Raw genomic sequence first — 19,664 nt, forward strand, 5'->3', positions numbered from 1 at the left:
CCACATTATCCTCTGTCTGCTGACATCCTGCCCACTCAGTCATCCCATCTACTCCCCCGTGTACGCTCTTTGGACCTTCCTCACAATTCGCTAACCCACTTTTTATCATCAAATTTGGCTGCAGCACACTTTGTCCCTTGAGGTTATTGAGGCCCCAGCACCGTGGCTACTGTTTGCCAATCCATTAATGGCCCATTTATCCCAATTCTCTGTTTTCTGTCAGCTCGTCAATCTCACCGCAATGACACTGTGTTACAGCACCCCAGTTGTACTCTTATCCCGTGTGGTAATCTTTTTATGTGGCACCCTATTAGGGTCATAGAGCTCTATGGAAATGGACCCTTCAGCCCAACTTGTCCATGCTGACCAAGTTGCCTATCTGAACTAGTCCAATTTGCCCCTGTTTGTCCCATATCCCTCTCAACGTAACTGTCCAAATGCCCTTTAAATGTCATAATTGTACCTGCCTCTCCCACTTCCTCTGGCAGCTCGTTCCATATACCCACCACCCTCTGTGTGAAGAAGTTGCCCCTCAGGTCCCTTTTAAATCTTTCCCTTCTCACCCTAAACCTATGCCCCCTAGTTTTGGACTCCCCTACCCTGGGGAAGAAGACAATAACCATCCACCTTATCTATGGGCCTCATGATTTTATAAACCACTATAAGGTCACCCCTCAGCCTCCTTTGCTCCAGAGAAAAAGTCCCAGCCTATCCGGCATCTCCTTACAACTCAAGTCCTCCTGTCCCAGTAACATCCTTGTAAACAGAGACAAAGAGCTTCTGCAGATCCTGGAATCTGGAGCAACACACAGTCCTGATGAAACATCGACTGTTTATTTCCCTTCATGGATTCTGCCTGACCTGCTGAGTTCCTCCAGCACTCTGTGTGTGTTGGAACATCCCTGAAAATCCTTTTTGCACCTTTTCCAGTTTGATGACACCCTTCCTATTGAACTCCTTCCAGAAATCCAAACATACAGCCGGTTCTCCTTCATCCATCATCTGGTTTCCCATCCATCTCCACATCTCCTCCCAGGCTTGGGAAGAGCCTTTAATCCCATTTCCACTGGGGGGTTGTTTAAGCCCCTTGAATTGGTGAGAAGGCTCACCATTGGTCGAGTGGTGTGACCGATCGCCTTTGGCAAACCGTGCAGCCTGACGAAGGTGCCAGGGACTTTGGGGAGTGACTTGTGGGACAGGCAGCCAATGAACAATGGGTTTGTCTTGCAGGAGAGGCGAGCTCCGCTCACGATCACGTATGCCTCGGAGATGAGACCAAGCCAGCGGGCAGCACCATCGACAAGGGGACCACCTCTACTCAGGCCAACGCTTGCAGGCGGGCTCCAGTGGGGCAGAGCGAGACCATAGCTCCCACTGGCGTGGGACGTTCACCGCCCTCCCCGGCTGAGCAGCGGGCGCGAGGCAGCGGCGGCCAACACGAGGAGCGCATCCACTACCAAACGCAGGTGGAACTAGAGGCGACCGAGGAGATTTACCTCACCCCAGTGCAGAGGAACTCGGACTCTTCGGAGAGCGAGAAGCCCTTCCTCACCCGCTCCAATCGCAACAGGATGTCCACCAGCTCGGACGCCGACTTCACCCAGTGCTTGGCCATGCCCGAGAAGCCCAAGCCCTTCATCAGCGAGGAGGAGGATGTCCTCTCTGGCGTGTCCCCTGCCCGGGGGCCCTTGCTGGCACGAACCGCCCTGGCCTCCAGCGAGCAGTGCCCGCGGGCCTCGGTCAGCTCGGACAGCGTGCTGTCCTACGACTCGGTCAAGTACACGTTGGTCGTGGATGAGAACGTGCAGCTGGAGCTGGTGAGTCTGAAGCACTGCTACTCCGGCTACAGCGACGACAGCGACTCGGCCACCGTCTATGACAACTGCGTCTCCTCGCCCTATGAGTCGGCGATCGGCGAGGAGTACGAGGAGGGCGCGCTGAAGAGGGACTCCGTCTGCCTGTCGGAAGACTCCACGCCAGAAGCGGACATTCCCTTCTCCAAGAAGTTCCTCAATGTCTTCATGAGTGGAAGGTCAAGGGCTTCTAGTGAGTAGCTTTGGGCTCGTTCCTTCCTGGGACTGTGGCTGGTTGATGGGACAAGGAAGTGACAGTAACTGAATATGGGGAAGAGTATCTCACAGTGCAGTGGAATTGGTTTATTGTTGTCGTGTGTACCAAGACACAGTGAAAAACGTTGTTTTGCATGCCATCCATACAGAGCATTCCAAAACATAAGTGCGTAGAGGTAGTACAAGGGAAAAACAATAACAGAATGCAGAATTAAGTTGTACAGTTACAGAGAAAGTGCAGTGCAGGCAGACAGTAAGGTGCAAGGTCCATAATGAGGTAGATTGTGAGGTCAAGAGTTCATCCTTACCGTACAAGGGGTCCGTTCAAGAGTCTTATAACAGCAGGATAGAAGCTGTCCTTGAGTGTTTTCAAGATTTTGTATCTTCTGCCTGATGGGAGTGGGGAGAAGAGAGAATGTCCGGGGTGGGTGGGGTCTTTGATTAAGCTGGCTGTTTCTCACAAGGCAACGGGAAGTGTAGACAGAGTCCACGGAGGGGAGGCTGGTGTCCGTGATGCGCTGGGCTGTGTCCACAACTCTCTGCAGTTTCTTGCGATCCCGGGCAGAGCATTTGCTGTACCAAGCCGTGATGCATCCAGATAGGATGCTTTCTATGGTGCATTGATAAAAATTGGTGAGGGGCAATGGAGACTTACCGATTATCCTTAGCCTTCTGAGGAAGCAGAGGCGCTTTCTTGGCCATAGCATCAATGTGGTTGGACCAGGACAAGCTTTTTGACTCGGTATCATGGGAACTCCCTATGGGATGTCCCTGAAAAGTACATCGAACCCTGAGACTCCTCTGTGATGGCAGGCTTGCCGCAGTCATGGTTAGCAACAGTAACTGTGAGCCTTTTCAAGTCAAATCAGGAGTAAAACAGGGATGTGCGATTGCCCCAACTTTGTTCACCACCTTCATTGCGACAATCATCCACATTATCAAGGACGATCTACCCCCAGGAATCGAAATTGTCGACAGAACAGATGGCAGACTTTTCAATCTTGCCTGTCCCAAGTCCAAAAACAAGACCTCCATGAGTTCCCTCATCGAATTCCAATAGGCAGACGACAACTGTGTTGCAGCTGTCTCAGAAAACCACCTACAACAGATTCTGACTGCCTTCAACCGTGCGTACACGAAACTTGAACTTACCATCAATTCCAAGAAGACTCAGGTCATCTACCAACCGTCACCAACTGAGATAAATCGGATAGAACCATCAATCCAACTTGGCGAAGCAACCCTGGAAAATGTGGACCACTGTCCATATCTTGGAAGTCACCTCTCCTCCAATGTCGACCTTAATGACGAGATCCAACATCGTCTTAAATGTGCTGGAACAGCTTTTGGACGTCTCCGAACAAGAGCTTTTCATGATCGTGACATCCGAACAGACACTAAAGTGTTAGTGTACAAAGCAGTGGTGATGCCAACGCTCCTGTATGCATCAGAAACTTGGACAACATACCAACGACATCTGAAGGCACTTGAAAAGTTCCATCAATGCTGTCTTCGAAATATCTTAAATATCAGCTGGGAAGGTAGAAGAACCAACATCAACATGCTAAATGAAGCAAAAGCAACAAGCATTGAAGCCTACGTTATCAAGAACCAACTAAGATGGAGCGGTCATGTTGTTTGGATGAAAGACGAATGTCTGCCGAAACAAATCTTCTACTCCCAGCTTAAAGTAGGCAAACATAAAAGAGGCGGACAACAGAAGAGATTCAAAGACATCTTAAAAGCCAACATGAAGAAATGTAACATCGACATCAACAATCGGGAAACCAATGCCAAGGACAGGAAACTCTGGCAAACCATCATCCAAGGAGGAACAGCAACTTTCGAAGCCGACAGATGTGCAGAGTTAGAGGAAAAGAGAAGAAAATGGAAAGAGAGGCAGCAACAACCGAAGCCCGATCTGCCATCTGGAACTACCTGTCCTGAATGCGGAAGAACTTTCAGAGCCAAGATTGGACTCACAAGCCACTTGAGAGCCCATAAATAGATCAACGGAATGAAGACCATCATCCTCGACCTCGAGGGATAGCCATGACGATTAGTGACATTTACACCTAGGAACTTGAAGCTTGCCACAGGTGGAGAGGAGCAGCTCTAGTGACCCAGGTTCGATCCTGACCTCCGGTGCTGTCTGTTTGCATGTTCTCCCTGTGACTGAATATGGGTTTCCCCCAGGGGCTGCAGTTTCCTCCCTCACATCCCAAATACGTATGGGTCGGTAGATTGATTGACCATTGTACGTTGCCTCCAATGTAGGTCATGTCAAGTCGAGTTTATTGTCATGTGCACAAGTACGGTGAGGCACAGTTACAATGAAAAACTTGCTTGCAGCAGCAGCACAGGCACGTAGGTACAGACAACACACGGAACATAAGTTGTACATAAATTATACAAAACTGTGGAGGCCAAGTCATTGGGTGTATTTAAGGCAGAGTTTGATAGGTCCTTGATTGGTAAGGGGGTTAAGGGTGATGGGGAGAATGGAGAATGAGCACACTCAATGGGCCGAATGGCCTAATTCTGCTTCTCTTCTTCTGGTCTAAGAAAAAAACTGCAAAACAAGACATTAGTGCAGGTATGTTCAAAAACAGGACAGGCATGTCAACTGTGGTCAAACACGTGCCCTTAGCTTTGTCACGGGGTGCCTGAAGTACATTGGGAAGTTGCAGTGGCTTAAAGGCATTGTACAAATGCAAGCAGATGTTGTTGTCAAGCAGCCATCAAATGGAGCTGGCTGTGGCCACTCCTTCCAAAGGGAGCTGTTGGTGTAGAGCTGCTCTCAGAGACTTGGCTTATGGGTGATCTGGGCTCGCTGACGGAATGTCACTCCTCTCCGTGGTCAGACACAATGAGGTATCCGGATCGTCCTGGGATTCACCCCGGTGGGAAATCCATCTTTTCAATCCCACACCAGCTGTGCCGGTGTCCTGACCTGGAATTGGAACCTCTTGTCACTTCACAGTGGGGATTAAGATGGGAAAGGCATGTCCGGTTATCTGTTTGACATGTTATGTTGTTTTAATATTTCAGGTTATTTTTGAATGATTCATCGTACCTTTAATCATTTTTTTTGTATTTTTGACGTAACTTAGAGCAAATTTGTCTCTGTCTCTGTGCAAGTAGAAAGATTACAAAAAAACTGACAGGGATGAAGTTTCACCCCCTTCCCTTCAACCCCTACACCTGTCAATGGCCCTTGGGGACTGAGAGTGGGGCTCTAATGCTCAGCCACCTGAGGCCTAGTTGCATTGAGGCCTAGCTGCATTGAGGCCTAGCTGGAAGGCTCCAGAGGCTTCGGACATGAATACCAGGTTGATAGGGGTGGGGGGGGGGGGGGGTGGTGTGAGGTGGGTGGAGGGCATGAGCGAGCATGGGTGAGTTGACCCAGCAACCAGATTGATCAAAATTCAGCCCAATATTTTTCCAAACAATGGAAGATTGCAATAAGCTCACTTTTATTGAATTGGAACTGGAATTGGTTTATTATTGTCGCATGTACTGAGATACAGTGAAAAGCTTTAGTTTGTGTGCCATCCAGACAGATCATTCCATGCATAGATTCATAAAGTAACACAGCACGGAAGCAGGCCCTTCGGCCCAACTCATCCATGCTGACCATGGTGCCCACCAAGTGAGTCCCATTTGCTCACGCTTGGCCCATATCCCTCTAAACCCCTCCTTTACATGCAGTTATCCAAATGACCATTGTTATTGTACCTACCTCAACCACTTTCTCTAGCGGTTCGTTCCATATACGCACCACCCTCTGCGTCTCACTGATGGAACGTCACTCCTCTCCATGGTCAGACACAGCGAGGTACTGGGATTCACCCCGGTGAGAAATTCACCTTTTCAATCCCACGCCAGCCATGCCAGTGGGGAGAATGGGGTTGAGAGAAAAAACCTCACCCATGATTGAGTGGCAGAGCAGGCTCAATGAGCTGAATGGCCTAACTCTGCTTCTAAGAAAAAAAACTGTGCAAAACAATACATCAGTACAAAAGTAAACACAATCAGAGACAAGTCCACGGTAGTGCAAGAGGTGGTTTGTAGTGTTCTGTTGTTGAGGAAGGGTTGCCCCTCAGGTCCCTTTTAAATATTTCCCCTCTCACCTTAAACATATGCCCTCTAGTTTTTAGTTCTCCTTCCCTGGGAAAAAGACCATGTGCATTCACCCTATCTATACCACTCATGATTTTATAGACCTTGATAGGGCCACGCCTCAGCCTCCTACATTCCAAAGAATAAAGTTCTGCCTAACCTCTCCCTGTAACTCAGTCCATCGAGTCCTGGCAGAACCTCGTAAATCTTCTCTGCGCTCTTTCCAGTTTAATAATGTTTTTCCTATAACAAGGTGACCATATGTACCTCAAGGTAGTAAAAAGTAAACGTAGTGCAGAATATAGTGTTGCAGTTACAGAGAAAGTACAGTGCAGGTAGGCAAATAAAGTGCAAGGGCCACGACGAGGTAGATTGGGAGATCAGGAATTCATCTTTAGCGTATGGGAGGTCCGTTCATGAGTTCAAACCTCTCCTATGATTTCTCTCCTGAATGTTTGTGGAGAATTCGGGAAATGAACATTGAGTTTCCAGAGTAAGTCCAGGAACGTTGGTAAGGGGAACAAGATTTTCCCTGCCACTAACTGTGAATCGTGCACCAGGATTAGTGAATGCCATCATAAACTTTTCAATGCATCAACCCTCAGTGAAGCAGGAAAATACAATCGACAGATAAATTTACAGGGTTGTAGAACTTTTCATGGCTCTCAAATTCCAAGAGGTTGTGAATTGGTTATAACTCGCATTTTCTTCATTACTCGTTTTACTTTCACCTATTTCTTCTGCTCGTCCATTAGTTTGTCCTCCAAAGCCAGCATCCGCTGAAGGAATGGCTTGCTGGGCCATTCCAGAGGAGAGATATGTGTCACTTTGTCGCTGAGAGACTGGAGTGACGTAGAGGCCAGTGGGTAAGCTTGGCAGATTTCCTTCCCCGAAGGATATCAGTGACCTGATTTTTTTTTTCTTCTTCTTTCAAGGGATGTGGGCTTCACAGAATGAGCTGGCATTTAATTGCCCATCCCTGGTTGCCCTTGAGTAGGTGGGGGTGAGCTGCCATCTTGAACCACTGCAGTCCTTGAGGTGTGGGTGTAGCCACAATTCTGTTGGGGAGGGAGTTCCAGGATTTTGACCCAGCGACAGTGAAGGAATAGCGATATATTTCCCAGTCGGGATGGGGTGTGGTTTGGAGGGCAACTTCCAGGGGGTGGTGGTCCCCGTGCTGTTCCTGCCCCTGTCCTTCTAGCTGGTAGAGGTGGTGGGTTTGGAAGGTGCTGTCTGAGGAGTCTTGGTGCATCCTGCAGATGGTACAAACTGCTGCTACTGTGCGTCGGTGGTGGAGTAAGTGAGTGGTTGTGGATGGGTTTTCAACTACAGTCCACTAACTTCATGCCCTATGTTGCCAGTGGTATCTTTTTATTCCCATTTTATTAATTTATGGTTTTATAAAAAGAAACAATTCCTGTTTGGGTGATCTGGGTGTATATGCACCAATCTTTGAATGAGGCAGGACAGGTTGAGAAAGTGGCTTACAAGAAAATAACGGAGGTCCTGGTTTTGTAAACAGAGGCAAAGGGGTGTTAAAGGATGTTGGAACATCTGTTGATCCCAGATTATAAATGAAAGGACACAGTTTTAAAGAGGATAAAGGAGCTTTGGAATCTGGGGTAATGGTGCATAATTTACAGGTGAGAAGGTAGTTTAAAACACAGATAGGATGCTGGACTTTATAGAGTCACAGATTACAGGAGCAATGAGACGGTCACAAGTAGACAGGGTGGTGAAGAAGGCGTATGGCACACTTGCCTTCGTTGGTCAGGGCATTGAGTACAGGAGTTGGGACATCATGTTACAGCTGTACAATACATCGGTGAGACCACACTTGGAGTATTGTGTGCAGTTCTGGTCGCCCAGCTATGGGAAGTATGTGATTAAGCTGGAAAGGGTTCAGAAAAGATTCATGGGGATGTTACAAGGGCTGGAGGGCTGGAGGTATAAGGAGGGGCTGGAGAGACTGGGACTGTTTTCCCTGGAGCGAAGGAGGCTGAGGGGTGACCATATAGAGGTTTATAAAATCATGAAGGGCAGAGGTAAGTTGGATGGTCACAGTTTTTTTCCCAGGATAGGAGCATCTATGGAGGGCATGGGTTTAAGGTGAGAGGGGAAAGATTTAAAAAGGACAAGAGGCAATTTTTTCACACAGAGGGTGGTTGGGTATATTGGAACAAGCTGCCAGAGGAAGCCTCAGAGGCGGGTACAATTAGTGTTTAAAAGACATTTAGAAAGGTCCATGCCCAAAAAGTGCTGGAGGAACTCAGCAGGTCAGGCAGCATCCATGGAGGGAAATAAACAGTCAACGTTTTGGGCCGAGACCCTTCATCAGGACTGGAAAGGAAGAGGGCAGAAGCCAGAATCAGAAGGTGGGGGGAGGGGGAGGAGCACACGCAGGCAGGGGAGAGGTGAATTCAGGTGATAGGTGAGTCCAGGTGAGGGGGGGTCGGTGGAGAATGGGTAGAAGATGTAATAAGCTGAGAGGTGACGGGTAGAAGAGGCAAAGGGCTGAGGAAGAAGGAATCCAGTAGGACAGGACAGTGGACCATGGAATAAAGGATGGGGGAGGGGAGGAGAGGAGATGGGCAGATCATCAAGGAGGGGGAAGGGAGCCACAGGAATAAGGGTTGGGGGCGGGGGGTGGGGTGGGAAAGAAAAAGAAAGGGTGGGGTTACTGGAAGTTAAGAGGCCATCAGGTTGGAGACTCCCAAGGCGGAACATGAGGTGTTGCTCCTCCAACCAGCGCCTGGCTTCAACGTGGCAGTAGAGGAGGCAGTGGACAGACATGTCAGTGTGGGAGTGGGATGTGGAATTAAAGTGGGTGGCCACCGGGAGGTTCTGACTGTTGCGGCGGACAGAGTGAAGGTGCTCGACGAAGCGGTCACCTGATCTGAATGAATAGGAAGGGTTTAGAGGGATATGGGCCAAATATGGGCAAATGGGACTAGCTCAGGTAGACAACTTGGTTGGCATGGACGAGTTGGGCCGAAGGGCCTATTTCCATGCTGTACAACAGTATGAGTAACGTATGTATTTCTGGGTGTTGCACTTCAGGTGAAATGTGAAGGTCTGGGAGAGAGTGCAGAAGTTTACTAAAATAATTTCTCTTAGTTTTGTGGGTAGACTGGGCTGGGAAGGTTAAGAAGCGAATCACAGGAGCTGTATAAATAAAAACAGCGTGAGAGAAGAGATACTACTCCCATTGGTAGAAGGACTGGGAACCTGATGACACAGATTTAATGTGATTGGCTCCAGAAGCAGTGGTGATGTGGTCGAGGGTCAAACCCTCACACTGTGCTTGAACAATGGTCTGGAATTCACCGCCGCAAAGGTTAGTTGACTCAGTCTTCACTATCGGAAGGTAATTGGGTGGATGCCTGGGGAAGGAAGAACTAAGTCATTGCCCTGTGGGTTACCAGGGTCTGGGGAGCTGCCTTTCACACGAGACGTGAAACTGGGGACTATCTCGAGTAGGTGTAAGCAATCCCTTCTGGGTCAGTAAATAAAGAGAAAGATTTGCATTTGAAAAGCGCCTTACACATTCCCTTAACACTTCGCAGCCAATGAAGTTGTTTTTGAATTGTTGTAATGGAGGAATAATGACATTGCGTCCATACACAGCAAGATCCCACAAACTGCCTAAGTGCCTCTTAAAGTGTCTGATTCCATCACCTCCTCTGGCAGCATGTTCCAGACATCAACTATTCTCTGTGTAAAAACTTTACCCTAAAGGTCACCTTTAAATTTCCTACCTCTCACCTTAAGCCAATGCCTTTGTTGAATTCGACTTGTTTTGAGTAGTTTTTTAACATGTGTAGTGTTTAATACCTCATGTGGCTGTACAAGGAATGGCCGCTTCCTAGCTTATTGGTTTGTCCACCAGGTGAATACGTGTTTTCTCATTGGTTGGTTTTGCCACAGGTATCAAATATGTTTTCTGATTGGACTGTTGGTAGCTAAGGAGTACCTCTTATCTCAGGTATAAAAGGTGTCGTTTTTTGTTAATCTCTCTCTTGTTTATATCTTGCTCTCTTGCCTCTATCTCTCTCCTGCCTCTATCTCTCTCCTGCCTCTATCTCTCTCCTGCCTCGATCTCTCTCCTGCCTCGATCTCTGTCTTGCTTATCTCACTCTCTTGCCCTCTTCCCCCCACCCCGGCCCTAGCTCACCTTTAGTTCCTTTTGTCTCGGCTCATCTCCCAGTAGTGAAGCTAGTGCCATGTGCTCTGTGACTGTTCCTTTGTTTTAAACTTTTCCAATCAAACTTTGTGAAGCACCAAGTTGTTTTCAACTCATTCCTGGACTCCTGAAAGAACCTGCGGATTCGAAAATAGCCAGATCCGCCACCTTCTTGTTTTTGTTACCCCTACTGTGTGAAAAAGATTCCATCTACCCTATCTCTGCCTCTCATAATCTTATATACCTTTATCAGGTCACCCCTCAGCCTCCTTCGCTCCATCCTGGAGAAGATGCTTGCAGCAGCTGGCAAATCCGTCCCAAACGCTCGTTCATCTGTATTGGTTCATTATTGTCACTTGTACCGAGGTACAGTGAAAAACTTGTCTTGCATACCATTCGTACAGGTCAATTCATTACACAGTGCAGTTACATTGAGTTAGTACAGAGTGCATTGAGGTAGTACAGGTAAAAACAATAAGAGTACAGAGTGAAGTGTCACAGCTACAGAGAAAGTGCAGTGCAATAAGGTGCAAGGTCACAACAAGGAAGATCGTGAGGTCAGAGTCCGTCTCATCGTATAAGGGAACTGTTATAAGGAGCTGTGTATGGGTCGTACATAAGTCGACCCTTCGTAAGCTGGGGAGGACCTGTACTCCCTTCTTTGCCGCCTGTTTATCTGGCTACATACATAAGAATCAGTTACTGCTTGTGGCAGTAAATTCCACATTCTCACTGCTCTTTGAGGAAAGAATCAGAATCAGGTTTATTATCACTAACTTATGTTGTGAAATTCGTTGTTTTGCAGCAGTAGTACAGAGCAAGACATAAAGACATAAAATTACCATAAGTTACCATAGTGCAAAAGAGGAATAACGAGGTAGTGTTGGTATTGGTATTAGTTTAGTATCTCCCACGTGACTGCTTTGAGACAGTGGACTGGTCCATGTTCAAAGACTCAGCTGCCGGCCTTGATGAGTATGTCACCACCATCACAGACTTTATCAGCAAGTGTGTGGAGGACTGTGTACCAAGGAAGACAATACAGGTGTTCCCAAACAGGAAGCCATGGATAAACCAGGAGATCCACTCCCTACTGAAAGAGAGGACTGCTGCACACAGATCTGGTGATCCTGATCTCTACAAGAAATCGAGGTATGACCTTCGGAAAGCTATCAGGGATGCCAAGAGGCAATACCAACTCAAAATAGAGTCCCTGACCAGCCGCCAGTTATGGCAGGGCTTACATGCCATAACAGGCTACAAGACGAAGTCGGGCTGCATAGCAAACAACAGCACATCCCTTCCTGATGAACTTAACGCATTCTATGCACGTTTTGAACAAAAGGGAAGTGGATTGTCACCACCCACCCTGACAGCCACCAACGCAGCTGAACCTGTGATCACAGTGGAAGACGTAAGATCAGTCTTCTGGAGAGTGAACACGAGGAAGGCACCTGGCCCAGATGGTGACCCGGGCCGCATGTTCAGATCTTGTGCTGATCAGCTGGCAGAAGTATTTGCGGACATATTCAACTTCTCCCTGCTTCGGTCTCAGGTTCCCACCTGTTTTAAGAAGACCACTATCATCCTGGTAACATGCCTCAATGACTACCGACCAGTGGCTCTGACATCCACCATCATGAAGTGCTTTGAGAGTTTGGTCATGGCACGCAACAACTCCAGCCTACCAGACAACCTGGACCCATTGCAATTCGCCTATCAGCGAAACAGGTCTGCAGCGGATGCCATCTCCTTGCCCCTACACTCAGCTCTGGAGCATCTGGACAGTAAAGGCACCTACATTAGACTATTGTTTATTGACTACAGCTCTGCCTTCAATACAATAATTCCAAGCAAGCTTGTCACCAAACTCTGAGACCTAGGACTCAACACCTCCCTCTGTAACTGGATCCTTGACTTTCTAACAAACAGACAGCAATCAGTGAGGATAGGCAGCAATACCTCCGGCATGATTATTCTCAACACTGGTGCCCCACAAGGCTGCGTCCTCAGCCCTCTACTCTACTCTCTATAAACTCATGACTGTGTGGCCAGATTCTGCTCTAACTCCATCTACAAGTTTGCAGATGATATCACCGTTGGAGTACAGGAAGGAGATAAAGAGCTTAGTGGAATGGTGTCATGACAACAACCTTTCCCTCAATGCCAACAAAACTAAAGAGCTGGTCATTGACTTCAGGAAAGGGGGCGGTGTACATGCAGCTACATCAATGGTGCTGAGGTCGAGAGGGTTGAAGCTTCAAGTTCCTGGGTGTGAACATCACCAACAGCCTGTCCTGGTCAAATCACGCAGACGCCACGGCCAAGAAAACTCACCAGCGCTTCTACTTCCTCAGGAGGCTAAAGAAATTTGGTTTGTCCCCTTTGACTCTCACCAACTTTTACCGATGCACCATAGAAAGCATCCTATCTGGATGTATCATGGCTTGGTACAGCAACTGCTCTGCCCAAGACCACAAGAAGCTGCAGAGAGTTGTGGACACAGCCCAGTGCATCACGGACACCAGCCTCCCCTCCTCTCGTTGTCTTGGTGTAGCAGCCAGCATAATCAAAGACCCCACCCACCCGGGACATTCTCTCTTCTCTCCTCTTCCATCAGGTAGAAGATACAGGAGCCTGAGGGCACGTACCACTAGGCTTAAGGACAGCTCTTCCCCGCTGTGATAAGACTACTGAATGGTTCCCTTATACAATGAGATGGATTCCGACCTCACGATCTACCTTGTTGTGACCTTGCACCTTATTGCACTGCACTTTCTCTGTAGCTGTGACATTTTACTCTGTACTGTTACTGTTTTTACCTGTACTCCATCAATGCACTCTGTATTAATTCGATGTAACTGCACTATGTAATGAATTGACCTGTACGATCGTTTTTTAAGACAAGCTTTTCACTGTACCTCAGTACAAGTGACAATAATAAACCAATACCAATATTAAGCTAACACAAGGGGACATAATTTTAAGGTGATTGGAGGAAGATATAAGGGGGATGTCAGGGGTAAGTTTTTTTACACAGAGAGTGGTGGGTGCGTGGAACGCTCTGCCGGCAGAGGTTGTGGAGGCAGATACATTAGGGACATTTAAGAAATTCTTAGATAGCCACATGAATGATAAAGAAATGGAGGGCTATGTGGGAGGGAAGGGTTAGATAGATCTCAGAGCAGGATAAAATGTTAGGACAACATTGTGGGCCAAATGGCCTGTACTGTGCTGTAATGTATTGGTATTGATTTATTATTGTCACTTCTACCGAGGTACAGTGAAAAACTTGTCTTTCATACCAATCATACAGGTCAATTCATTACACAGTGCAGTTACATTGAGTTAGTACAGAGTGCATTGTGGTAGTACAGGTAAAAACAGTAACAGTACAGAGTAAAGTGCCGCAGCTACAGAGAAAGTGCAGTGCAATAAGGTGCAAGGTCACAACAAGGTAGATCGTGAGGTCAGAGTCCATCTCATTGTGTAAAGGAACCGTTCAATAGTCTTATCACAGTGGGGTAGAAGCTGTCCTTGAGTCCGGTGGTACGTACCCTCAGGCTTCTGTATCTTCTATCTTTGTTAGATTGTTAGCTTCTAAGTAATAAGTGATCTGCTTAATTTTCTTATGAAAGTGTAAATCTCACACTTAATTATAGAACATAGAACACTACAGCACAGTACAGGCCTTTCGGCCCACAATGTTGTGCTGACGTTTTATCCTGCTCTGGTATCTATCTAACCCTTCGCTCCCACATAGCCCTCCATTTCTCTCTCATTCATGATTTCAAAATTCAAGTATGCTGTAAATCATTTTCCCATTACTTAACGAACAGGAGAAGCAGGAGCAGACCTACTGCCCCCTGAGCCTCCTCGGTTCATCAGTGTGAACATGGCTGATTCAATCCTGGCGCCAACACCTTTTTCCACTGTCTCTCCATGCCCCTAAGCTCCCTTGTAGTTTAAGCCTCTGTCTTGCACATATTCATTCACTCTGCCTCCACAGCTCTCTGGGGAAGAGAATTTCAAAGATTCACAACCCTCTGAGGGAAGAAATTCTTCCCTATCTCTGTCTTAAATGAGCAGCCTCTAAATTTGAAACAATGCTGTCTATTCTCCTGAGGAAATATTCTTTCAGCATCCATTCTGTCAATCTTCTACAGAACTGTACATGATTATAGGATGTTAGCGTTCAGATGTCGTGGCATCGCCAAGAGGTAATGATGCAGCTCTACGAAACTCTGGTTAGACCACACTTAGAGTACTGTGTCCAGTTCTGGTCACCTCATTATAGGAAGGATGTGGAGGCGTTGGAAAGGGTGCAGAGGAGATTTACCAGGATGCTGCCTTGTTTGGAGAGTATGCATTATGAGGAGAGACTAAGGGAGCTAGGGCTTTACTCTTTGGAGAGAAGGAGGATGAGAGGAGACATGATAGAGGTGTACAAAATATTAAGAGGAATAGATAGAGTGGACAGCCAGCGCCTCTTTCCCAGGGCACCAATGATCAATACAAGAGGGCATGGCTTTAAAGTAATGGGTGGGAAGTTCAAGGGAGATATCAGAGGAAGGTTTTTTACCCAGAGTGGTTGGGGCATGGAATGCGCTGCCTGGGGTGGTGGTGGAGGCAGGTACTTTAGTCAACTTCAAGAGATTACTAGATAAGCATCTGGAGGAACTTAAGATAGAGGGATATGTGGGAGGAAGGGGTTAGGTAGTCTTAGGCGAGGTTTAAAGGTCAGCACAATATTGTGGGCTGAAGGGCCTGTATTGTGCTGTACTGTTCTATGATTCAACAAGATCAGCCCCCTATTCTTCTAAACTCCAATGCATGAAGGCCCAACCTGGTCAACCTTTCTTCATCCATCAACCCCTTCCTCCCAAGTAAACCTACCTCCTACTGCCTCCAACACAAACAGATGCTTCTTTAAATTTGGAAACCAAAACCATGCATGGCACTCCAGGTGTGGTCTCATCAATGTCCTGTAAAGTTGCATCAAAACTCCCCTACTTGTATGCTGCATATTGCTTGCAATAAAGCCCAACAGTCCATGAGCCTTGCTGATTTCTTGTGTACCTGTAAACTATTTTTCTGTTTCATGTATCAGTTTCCTTTGTACTGTGTTATTTTGTGGTCTTGGTCTGTTTAAATAATGATTTGCTTTTTCATTCTTCCTTCCAAATGAATAATCTCACCTTTCTCCAGATTATATTTCATCTGCCAACTTCTTGCACACTTGTGTATCCTTTTGCAGGCTTTTTTGTCCTCTTCACTAACTTGTTAATTCAACTATTTTTGTATCAAAATCTAATTTGGCCATGTTATACTTTGGAATTAGAATTGGATTATTATTGTCGCCTGTACCAAGGTACAGTGAAAAACTTGTCTTGCATACCGTCCATACAGATCAATTCATTACACAGTGCATTGAGGTAGTACAAGGGAAAACAATAGCAGAATGCAGAATAAGGTGTTACAGTTACAGAGAAAGTGCAGTGCAGGCAGACAATAAGGTGCAAGGTCATTAAGAGGTAGATTGTGAGGTCAAGAGTCCATCTTATCGTACTAGGGAAACTGTTCAATAGATTTATAACAGCGGGGTAGAAGCTGTCCTTGAGCCTGGTGGAATGTGCTTGTCCCTTTGTCCAAGCCATTAATATCTGTTATAAATAAGCGAGGCCCCAGCACTGGTGGTACTTCACGAAATACTGATTGCCACTCCAAAAATGACCCCCGTTTATTCTGACTCTATTCTCTCTGCCATTCCCCTATCCATGCCACTATATTACCCCAACACTGTATGTTCCGACTTTGTGCTGTAGCTTTGTGTGTGACACCTCATTAAGTACATTCTGGAAATCTAAATATACCACTTCTACTGGTGTCCCTTTATCTATCCTTTTCATTGCATTCTTAAAGAACTCCAGAAAATGTATCAAATACAATTGCCCTTCCATAAAACCATGTTGGCTCTCTCAAATGTGTTGATTTTCTGAATGTCCAACTATTACTTTATTTAATAATTGATTCCAGCATTTTCCCGCAAACAGATGTGAGGGTGATTGGCTTTTGGCTTTCCTGCTTTTTGCCTTCCTCTGGAACTGTTACATTTGTTTTTTTTCTGATCCTCTCCATCTGTTTGCTGTTTATCAATGCCTTGTTATCAATACTCACTCTTGCTTCCCCTGTCTCCCCACCCAACTCTTGTTGTCATCCTTCATTCAAACTTGTGTTTTAGTTCCAAAGTTTGACACAACTGTGAACCCTGGCCACAGGTCTGATCCTTGCGGGACCCCATTTTCCAATTTCTGCACCTTTAGCTTTCTGCCTTGAACACGACTATGTTTCATCCTGCCGCTGAATTCTTGAAGATAACTTCAGAGCTTGTTCATAGTGCTGGCACATGGCATGCCATCAAGGCCCTTTAAAATCTAGATATACTATATCTGCTGCATAACCCTGGTCCATCCTCTTCAGAGCCGTCATTGAGGTTGGTCTTACTTTTGAAATCCATGGCAGCTATTCATTATGATATGTTTGGTTTCTCAATGTCTTTGTATTTTTTTCCTTTAGTAGGGGTAGGCACAGTAATACGGCGCCAGCGACCCGGGTTCAATCCTGGAAACCGTCTGTAAGGAGTTTGTATGTTCTTCCCATGTCTGCATGGGTTTCCTCCAGGTGCTTGGGTTTCCTCCCACATTCCAAAGGCATACGGGTTAGGAAGTTGTGGTCATGCTATGTTGGCTCCGGAAGCATGGTGACACTTGCGGGCTGCCCCCAGAACACTACACAAAAGATGCATTTCACTGTGTGTTTTGATGTACATGTGACTAATAAAGATACCTTACCTTACCTTACTTACCTTACCACTGAACTTCCTACCACCAGTGTCAAGTTGGCTAATCTATTCCCAGGACATGTTTGATCCCAGATTCATCATATAAATCTTAGCCTCTCACCAGTCCTCTGGCACTGCAGCTTTTTCTAACCCACCATTAACTATGTGTAATATGCTTCTGATATCTCTTCCCAAAATACTTCAAAATGACGTGGATATAAATTCTATTGGGAGAGTTTTTTATTCTATTGAATTATGATTAGTGTGCTCAAAAAGGACCAAAAGTGACATGAAGATGAGTTTTTTTTTAATGTAACGAGCAGTTAGGACCTTGAGCGGGTACAACCACATTGCAGGCACCAATGGTAATCTTCCACTGTTGTTTTTTTCCTACATGGAGTCCTCTACACATTGAATACAACCAGAATTCCTATAAAGCGGAGCATGTGGGAATATTCTCTGACCATTGCTCTGATATTAACCCCATCCCAATCTCACAGGTGATGATATTTGCATAATTGGGACAGGCTCTGGTGGTATTTATTATAGTAGAGTAACTTTGCACTAAAATAAACTTTGTTTTTTTTGTTCCTACTGTATTCTTTCTTGTAAAAATTGTGTTTAATTTGTTTTTTTTGGTGAATACTGCTAATCTGATGCTATGTGCCTGTGATGCTGCTGCAAGTAAGTTTTTCATTGCACCTGTGCACACATGGACTTGTGCATTTGACAGTAAACTTGACTTTGACTTTGACTTTAAAACTCCATTAATCTGGCACACTCAGGACTTTGATGGTACTGGACTGGCAGACGAAATGCATGTCCTTCAGTATCTGAAGCTGCTTTAAGGTGAGAGGGGGAAGTATGAATGAAATGTGCTGGGCAAGTTCTTTCACACAGAGAGTGGTGGGTGCTTGGAATCCACTGCCAGGGCTGGTGGTGGAGGCAGATACGATAGTGGCATTTAAGATGCTTTTAGACAGGCACATGAATATGCAGGGAATGGAGGGATACAGACCATGTGCAAGATTCAAGATTTCAAGATTTGCTTTATTGTCATTTCTCTGAGTATTTACATACACAAAAAAAATGAAATGCTGTTTCTCACCAGCTCATATGTGCAACAAAAAGAACAGTGATAAATATCTTAAATAGTCTATAAAAACATCTCTAAAACAAAACTAAAAACATATCAACACCACATATTCATATCTGTTAAAGTGCGTTGATGTATTAATAAGTGCTTATTCAGCTCGAGATGAAGTTCAACGTATCAAGTAACTAACTATCAAACTGTTTCTGTATTGATGTGAGTACGTACGTGTGTGTGGAGGGAGAGCTTGTCAGTGGAAGTGGAGGGGGACACAGTCCATTTATGATCCTGACTGCTTGTGGGGAAAAGCTGTTCAGCATCCTACTAGATCTAGAGCAGATGCTCCTCTATCTCTTCCCCAACAGGTCGTGAGAAGGGTGATGAAAGTCCTTAACGATGGCCGTAGCTCTGCGAACGCAGCGTTGCTGATAGATCTCCATCAAAAAGGGGAGAGGGGCACCAGTGATCCTACTGAGCTGCTGTTGTTCGTAGGCCTTGCAGCTACCAAACCAGGAGGTGAGGCAATAGGTCAGGATGCTTTCAATGGTGCCCCTGTAAAAAGTGATGAGGTGTGGAATAGGGAGGCCTGCCTTTCTGAGTCTCCAGAGGGGGTAAAGCCGCTGCTGGGCTTTTTTAATGATGGCTGCAGTGTTAATAGTTCACTGCTAAGTGAACCCCCAGGAACTTAATGCTGCTGACCTTCTCCACAGCAGCACCATCAATAGTCAGCGGTGTATGATCATGCTTGCCAGCCCTTCTAAAATCAATCACCATCTCCTTTGTTTTGTCCACATTGAGGGCAAGATTGTGGAATCTGCACCATGCTGTTAGCTGCTCCACCTCCGTCCTATATGCAGACTCATCATTGTCATTGACGAGACCCACCACTGTTGTGTCATCGGCGAACTTAATGATGTAGTTGACGCTGAATCTAGCAATGCAGTTGTGTGTTAGCAGGCTAAACAGTAAAGGGCTCAGGACGCAGCCTTGAGGTGAGCCTGTGCTCACTGAGATGGTTCCTGATGTATGACTGCCAACTCTAACTATCTGCTGCCGCTGCGTCAGGAAATTGAGGACCCAATTGCAAATGCCAGTCTCCACCTCTAACAGCCTCAGCTTTTCAACCAGCTGTTGTGGAATGATCGTGTTAAATGCTGAGCTGAAACCGGTGAAGAGGATCCTGGCGTATGTATTCTTCCCCTCCAGATGTGACTGTGAGGTGGAGCAAAGTGGAGATTGCATCCTCTGTGGATCGATTGACTATATATGCAAACTGTAGGGGATCTAAGTTTGCAGGTAAACAGGTCTTAATATGCTGCGTGACCAATCGCTCGAAGCATTTCATTATTGGTGTAA

At 46.3% G+C, this 19,664-nt stretch overlaps 1 protein-coding gene across 4 annotated transcripts in view; it reads left to right on the plus strand.

Moving 5' to 3' along the window:
- The window catches only part of mapk8ip1b (mitogen-activated protein kinase 8 interacting protein 1b), a 198,029-nt gene that overhangs the window by 141,669 nt on the left and 36,696 nt on the right, over positions 1-19,664 (plus strand). For all 4 annotated transcript variants that reach the window (XM_052028808.1, XM_052028806.1, XM_052028807.1 and 1 more), the window contains exon 5: positions 1,231-2,046. In XM_052028808.1, coding sequence (XP_051884768.1) covers positions 1,231-2,046 — 816 coding nt within the window. The remainder of the gene's footprint in view (positions 1-1,230; positions 2,047-19,664) is intronic.

This window comes from Pristis pectinata, chromosome 14 (assembly GCF_009764475.1).
Source record: "Pristis pectinata isolate sPriPec2 chromosome 14, sPriPec2.1.pri, whole genome shotgun sequence".
Taxonomy (NCBI): Eukaryota; Metazoa; Chordata; class Chondrichthyes; order Rhinopristiformes; family Pristidae; genus Pristis; species Pristis pectinata.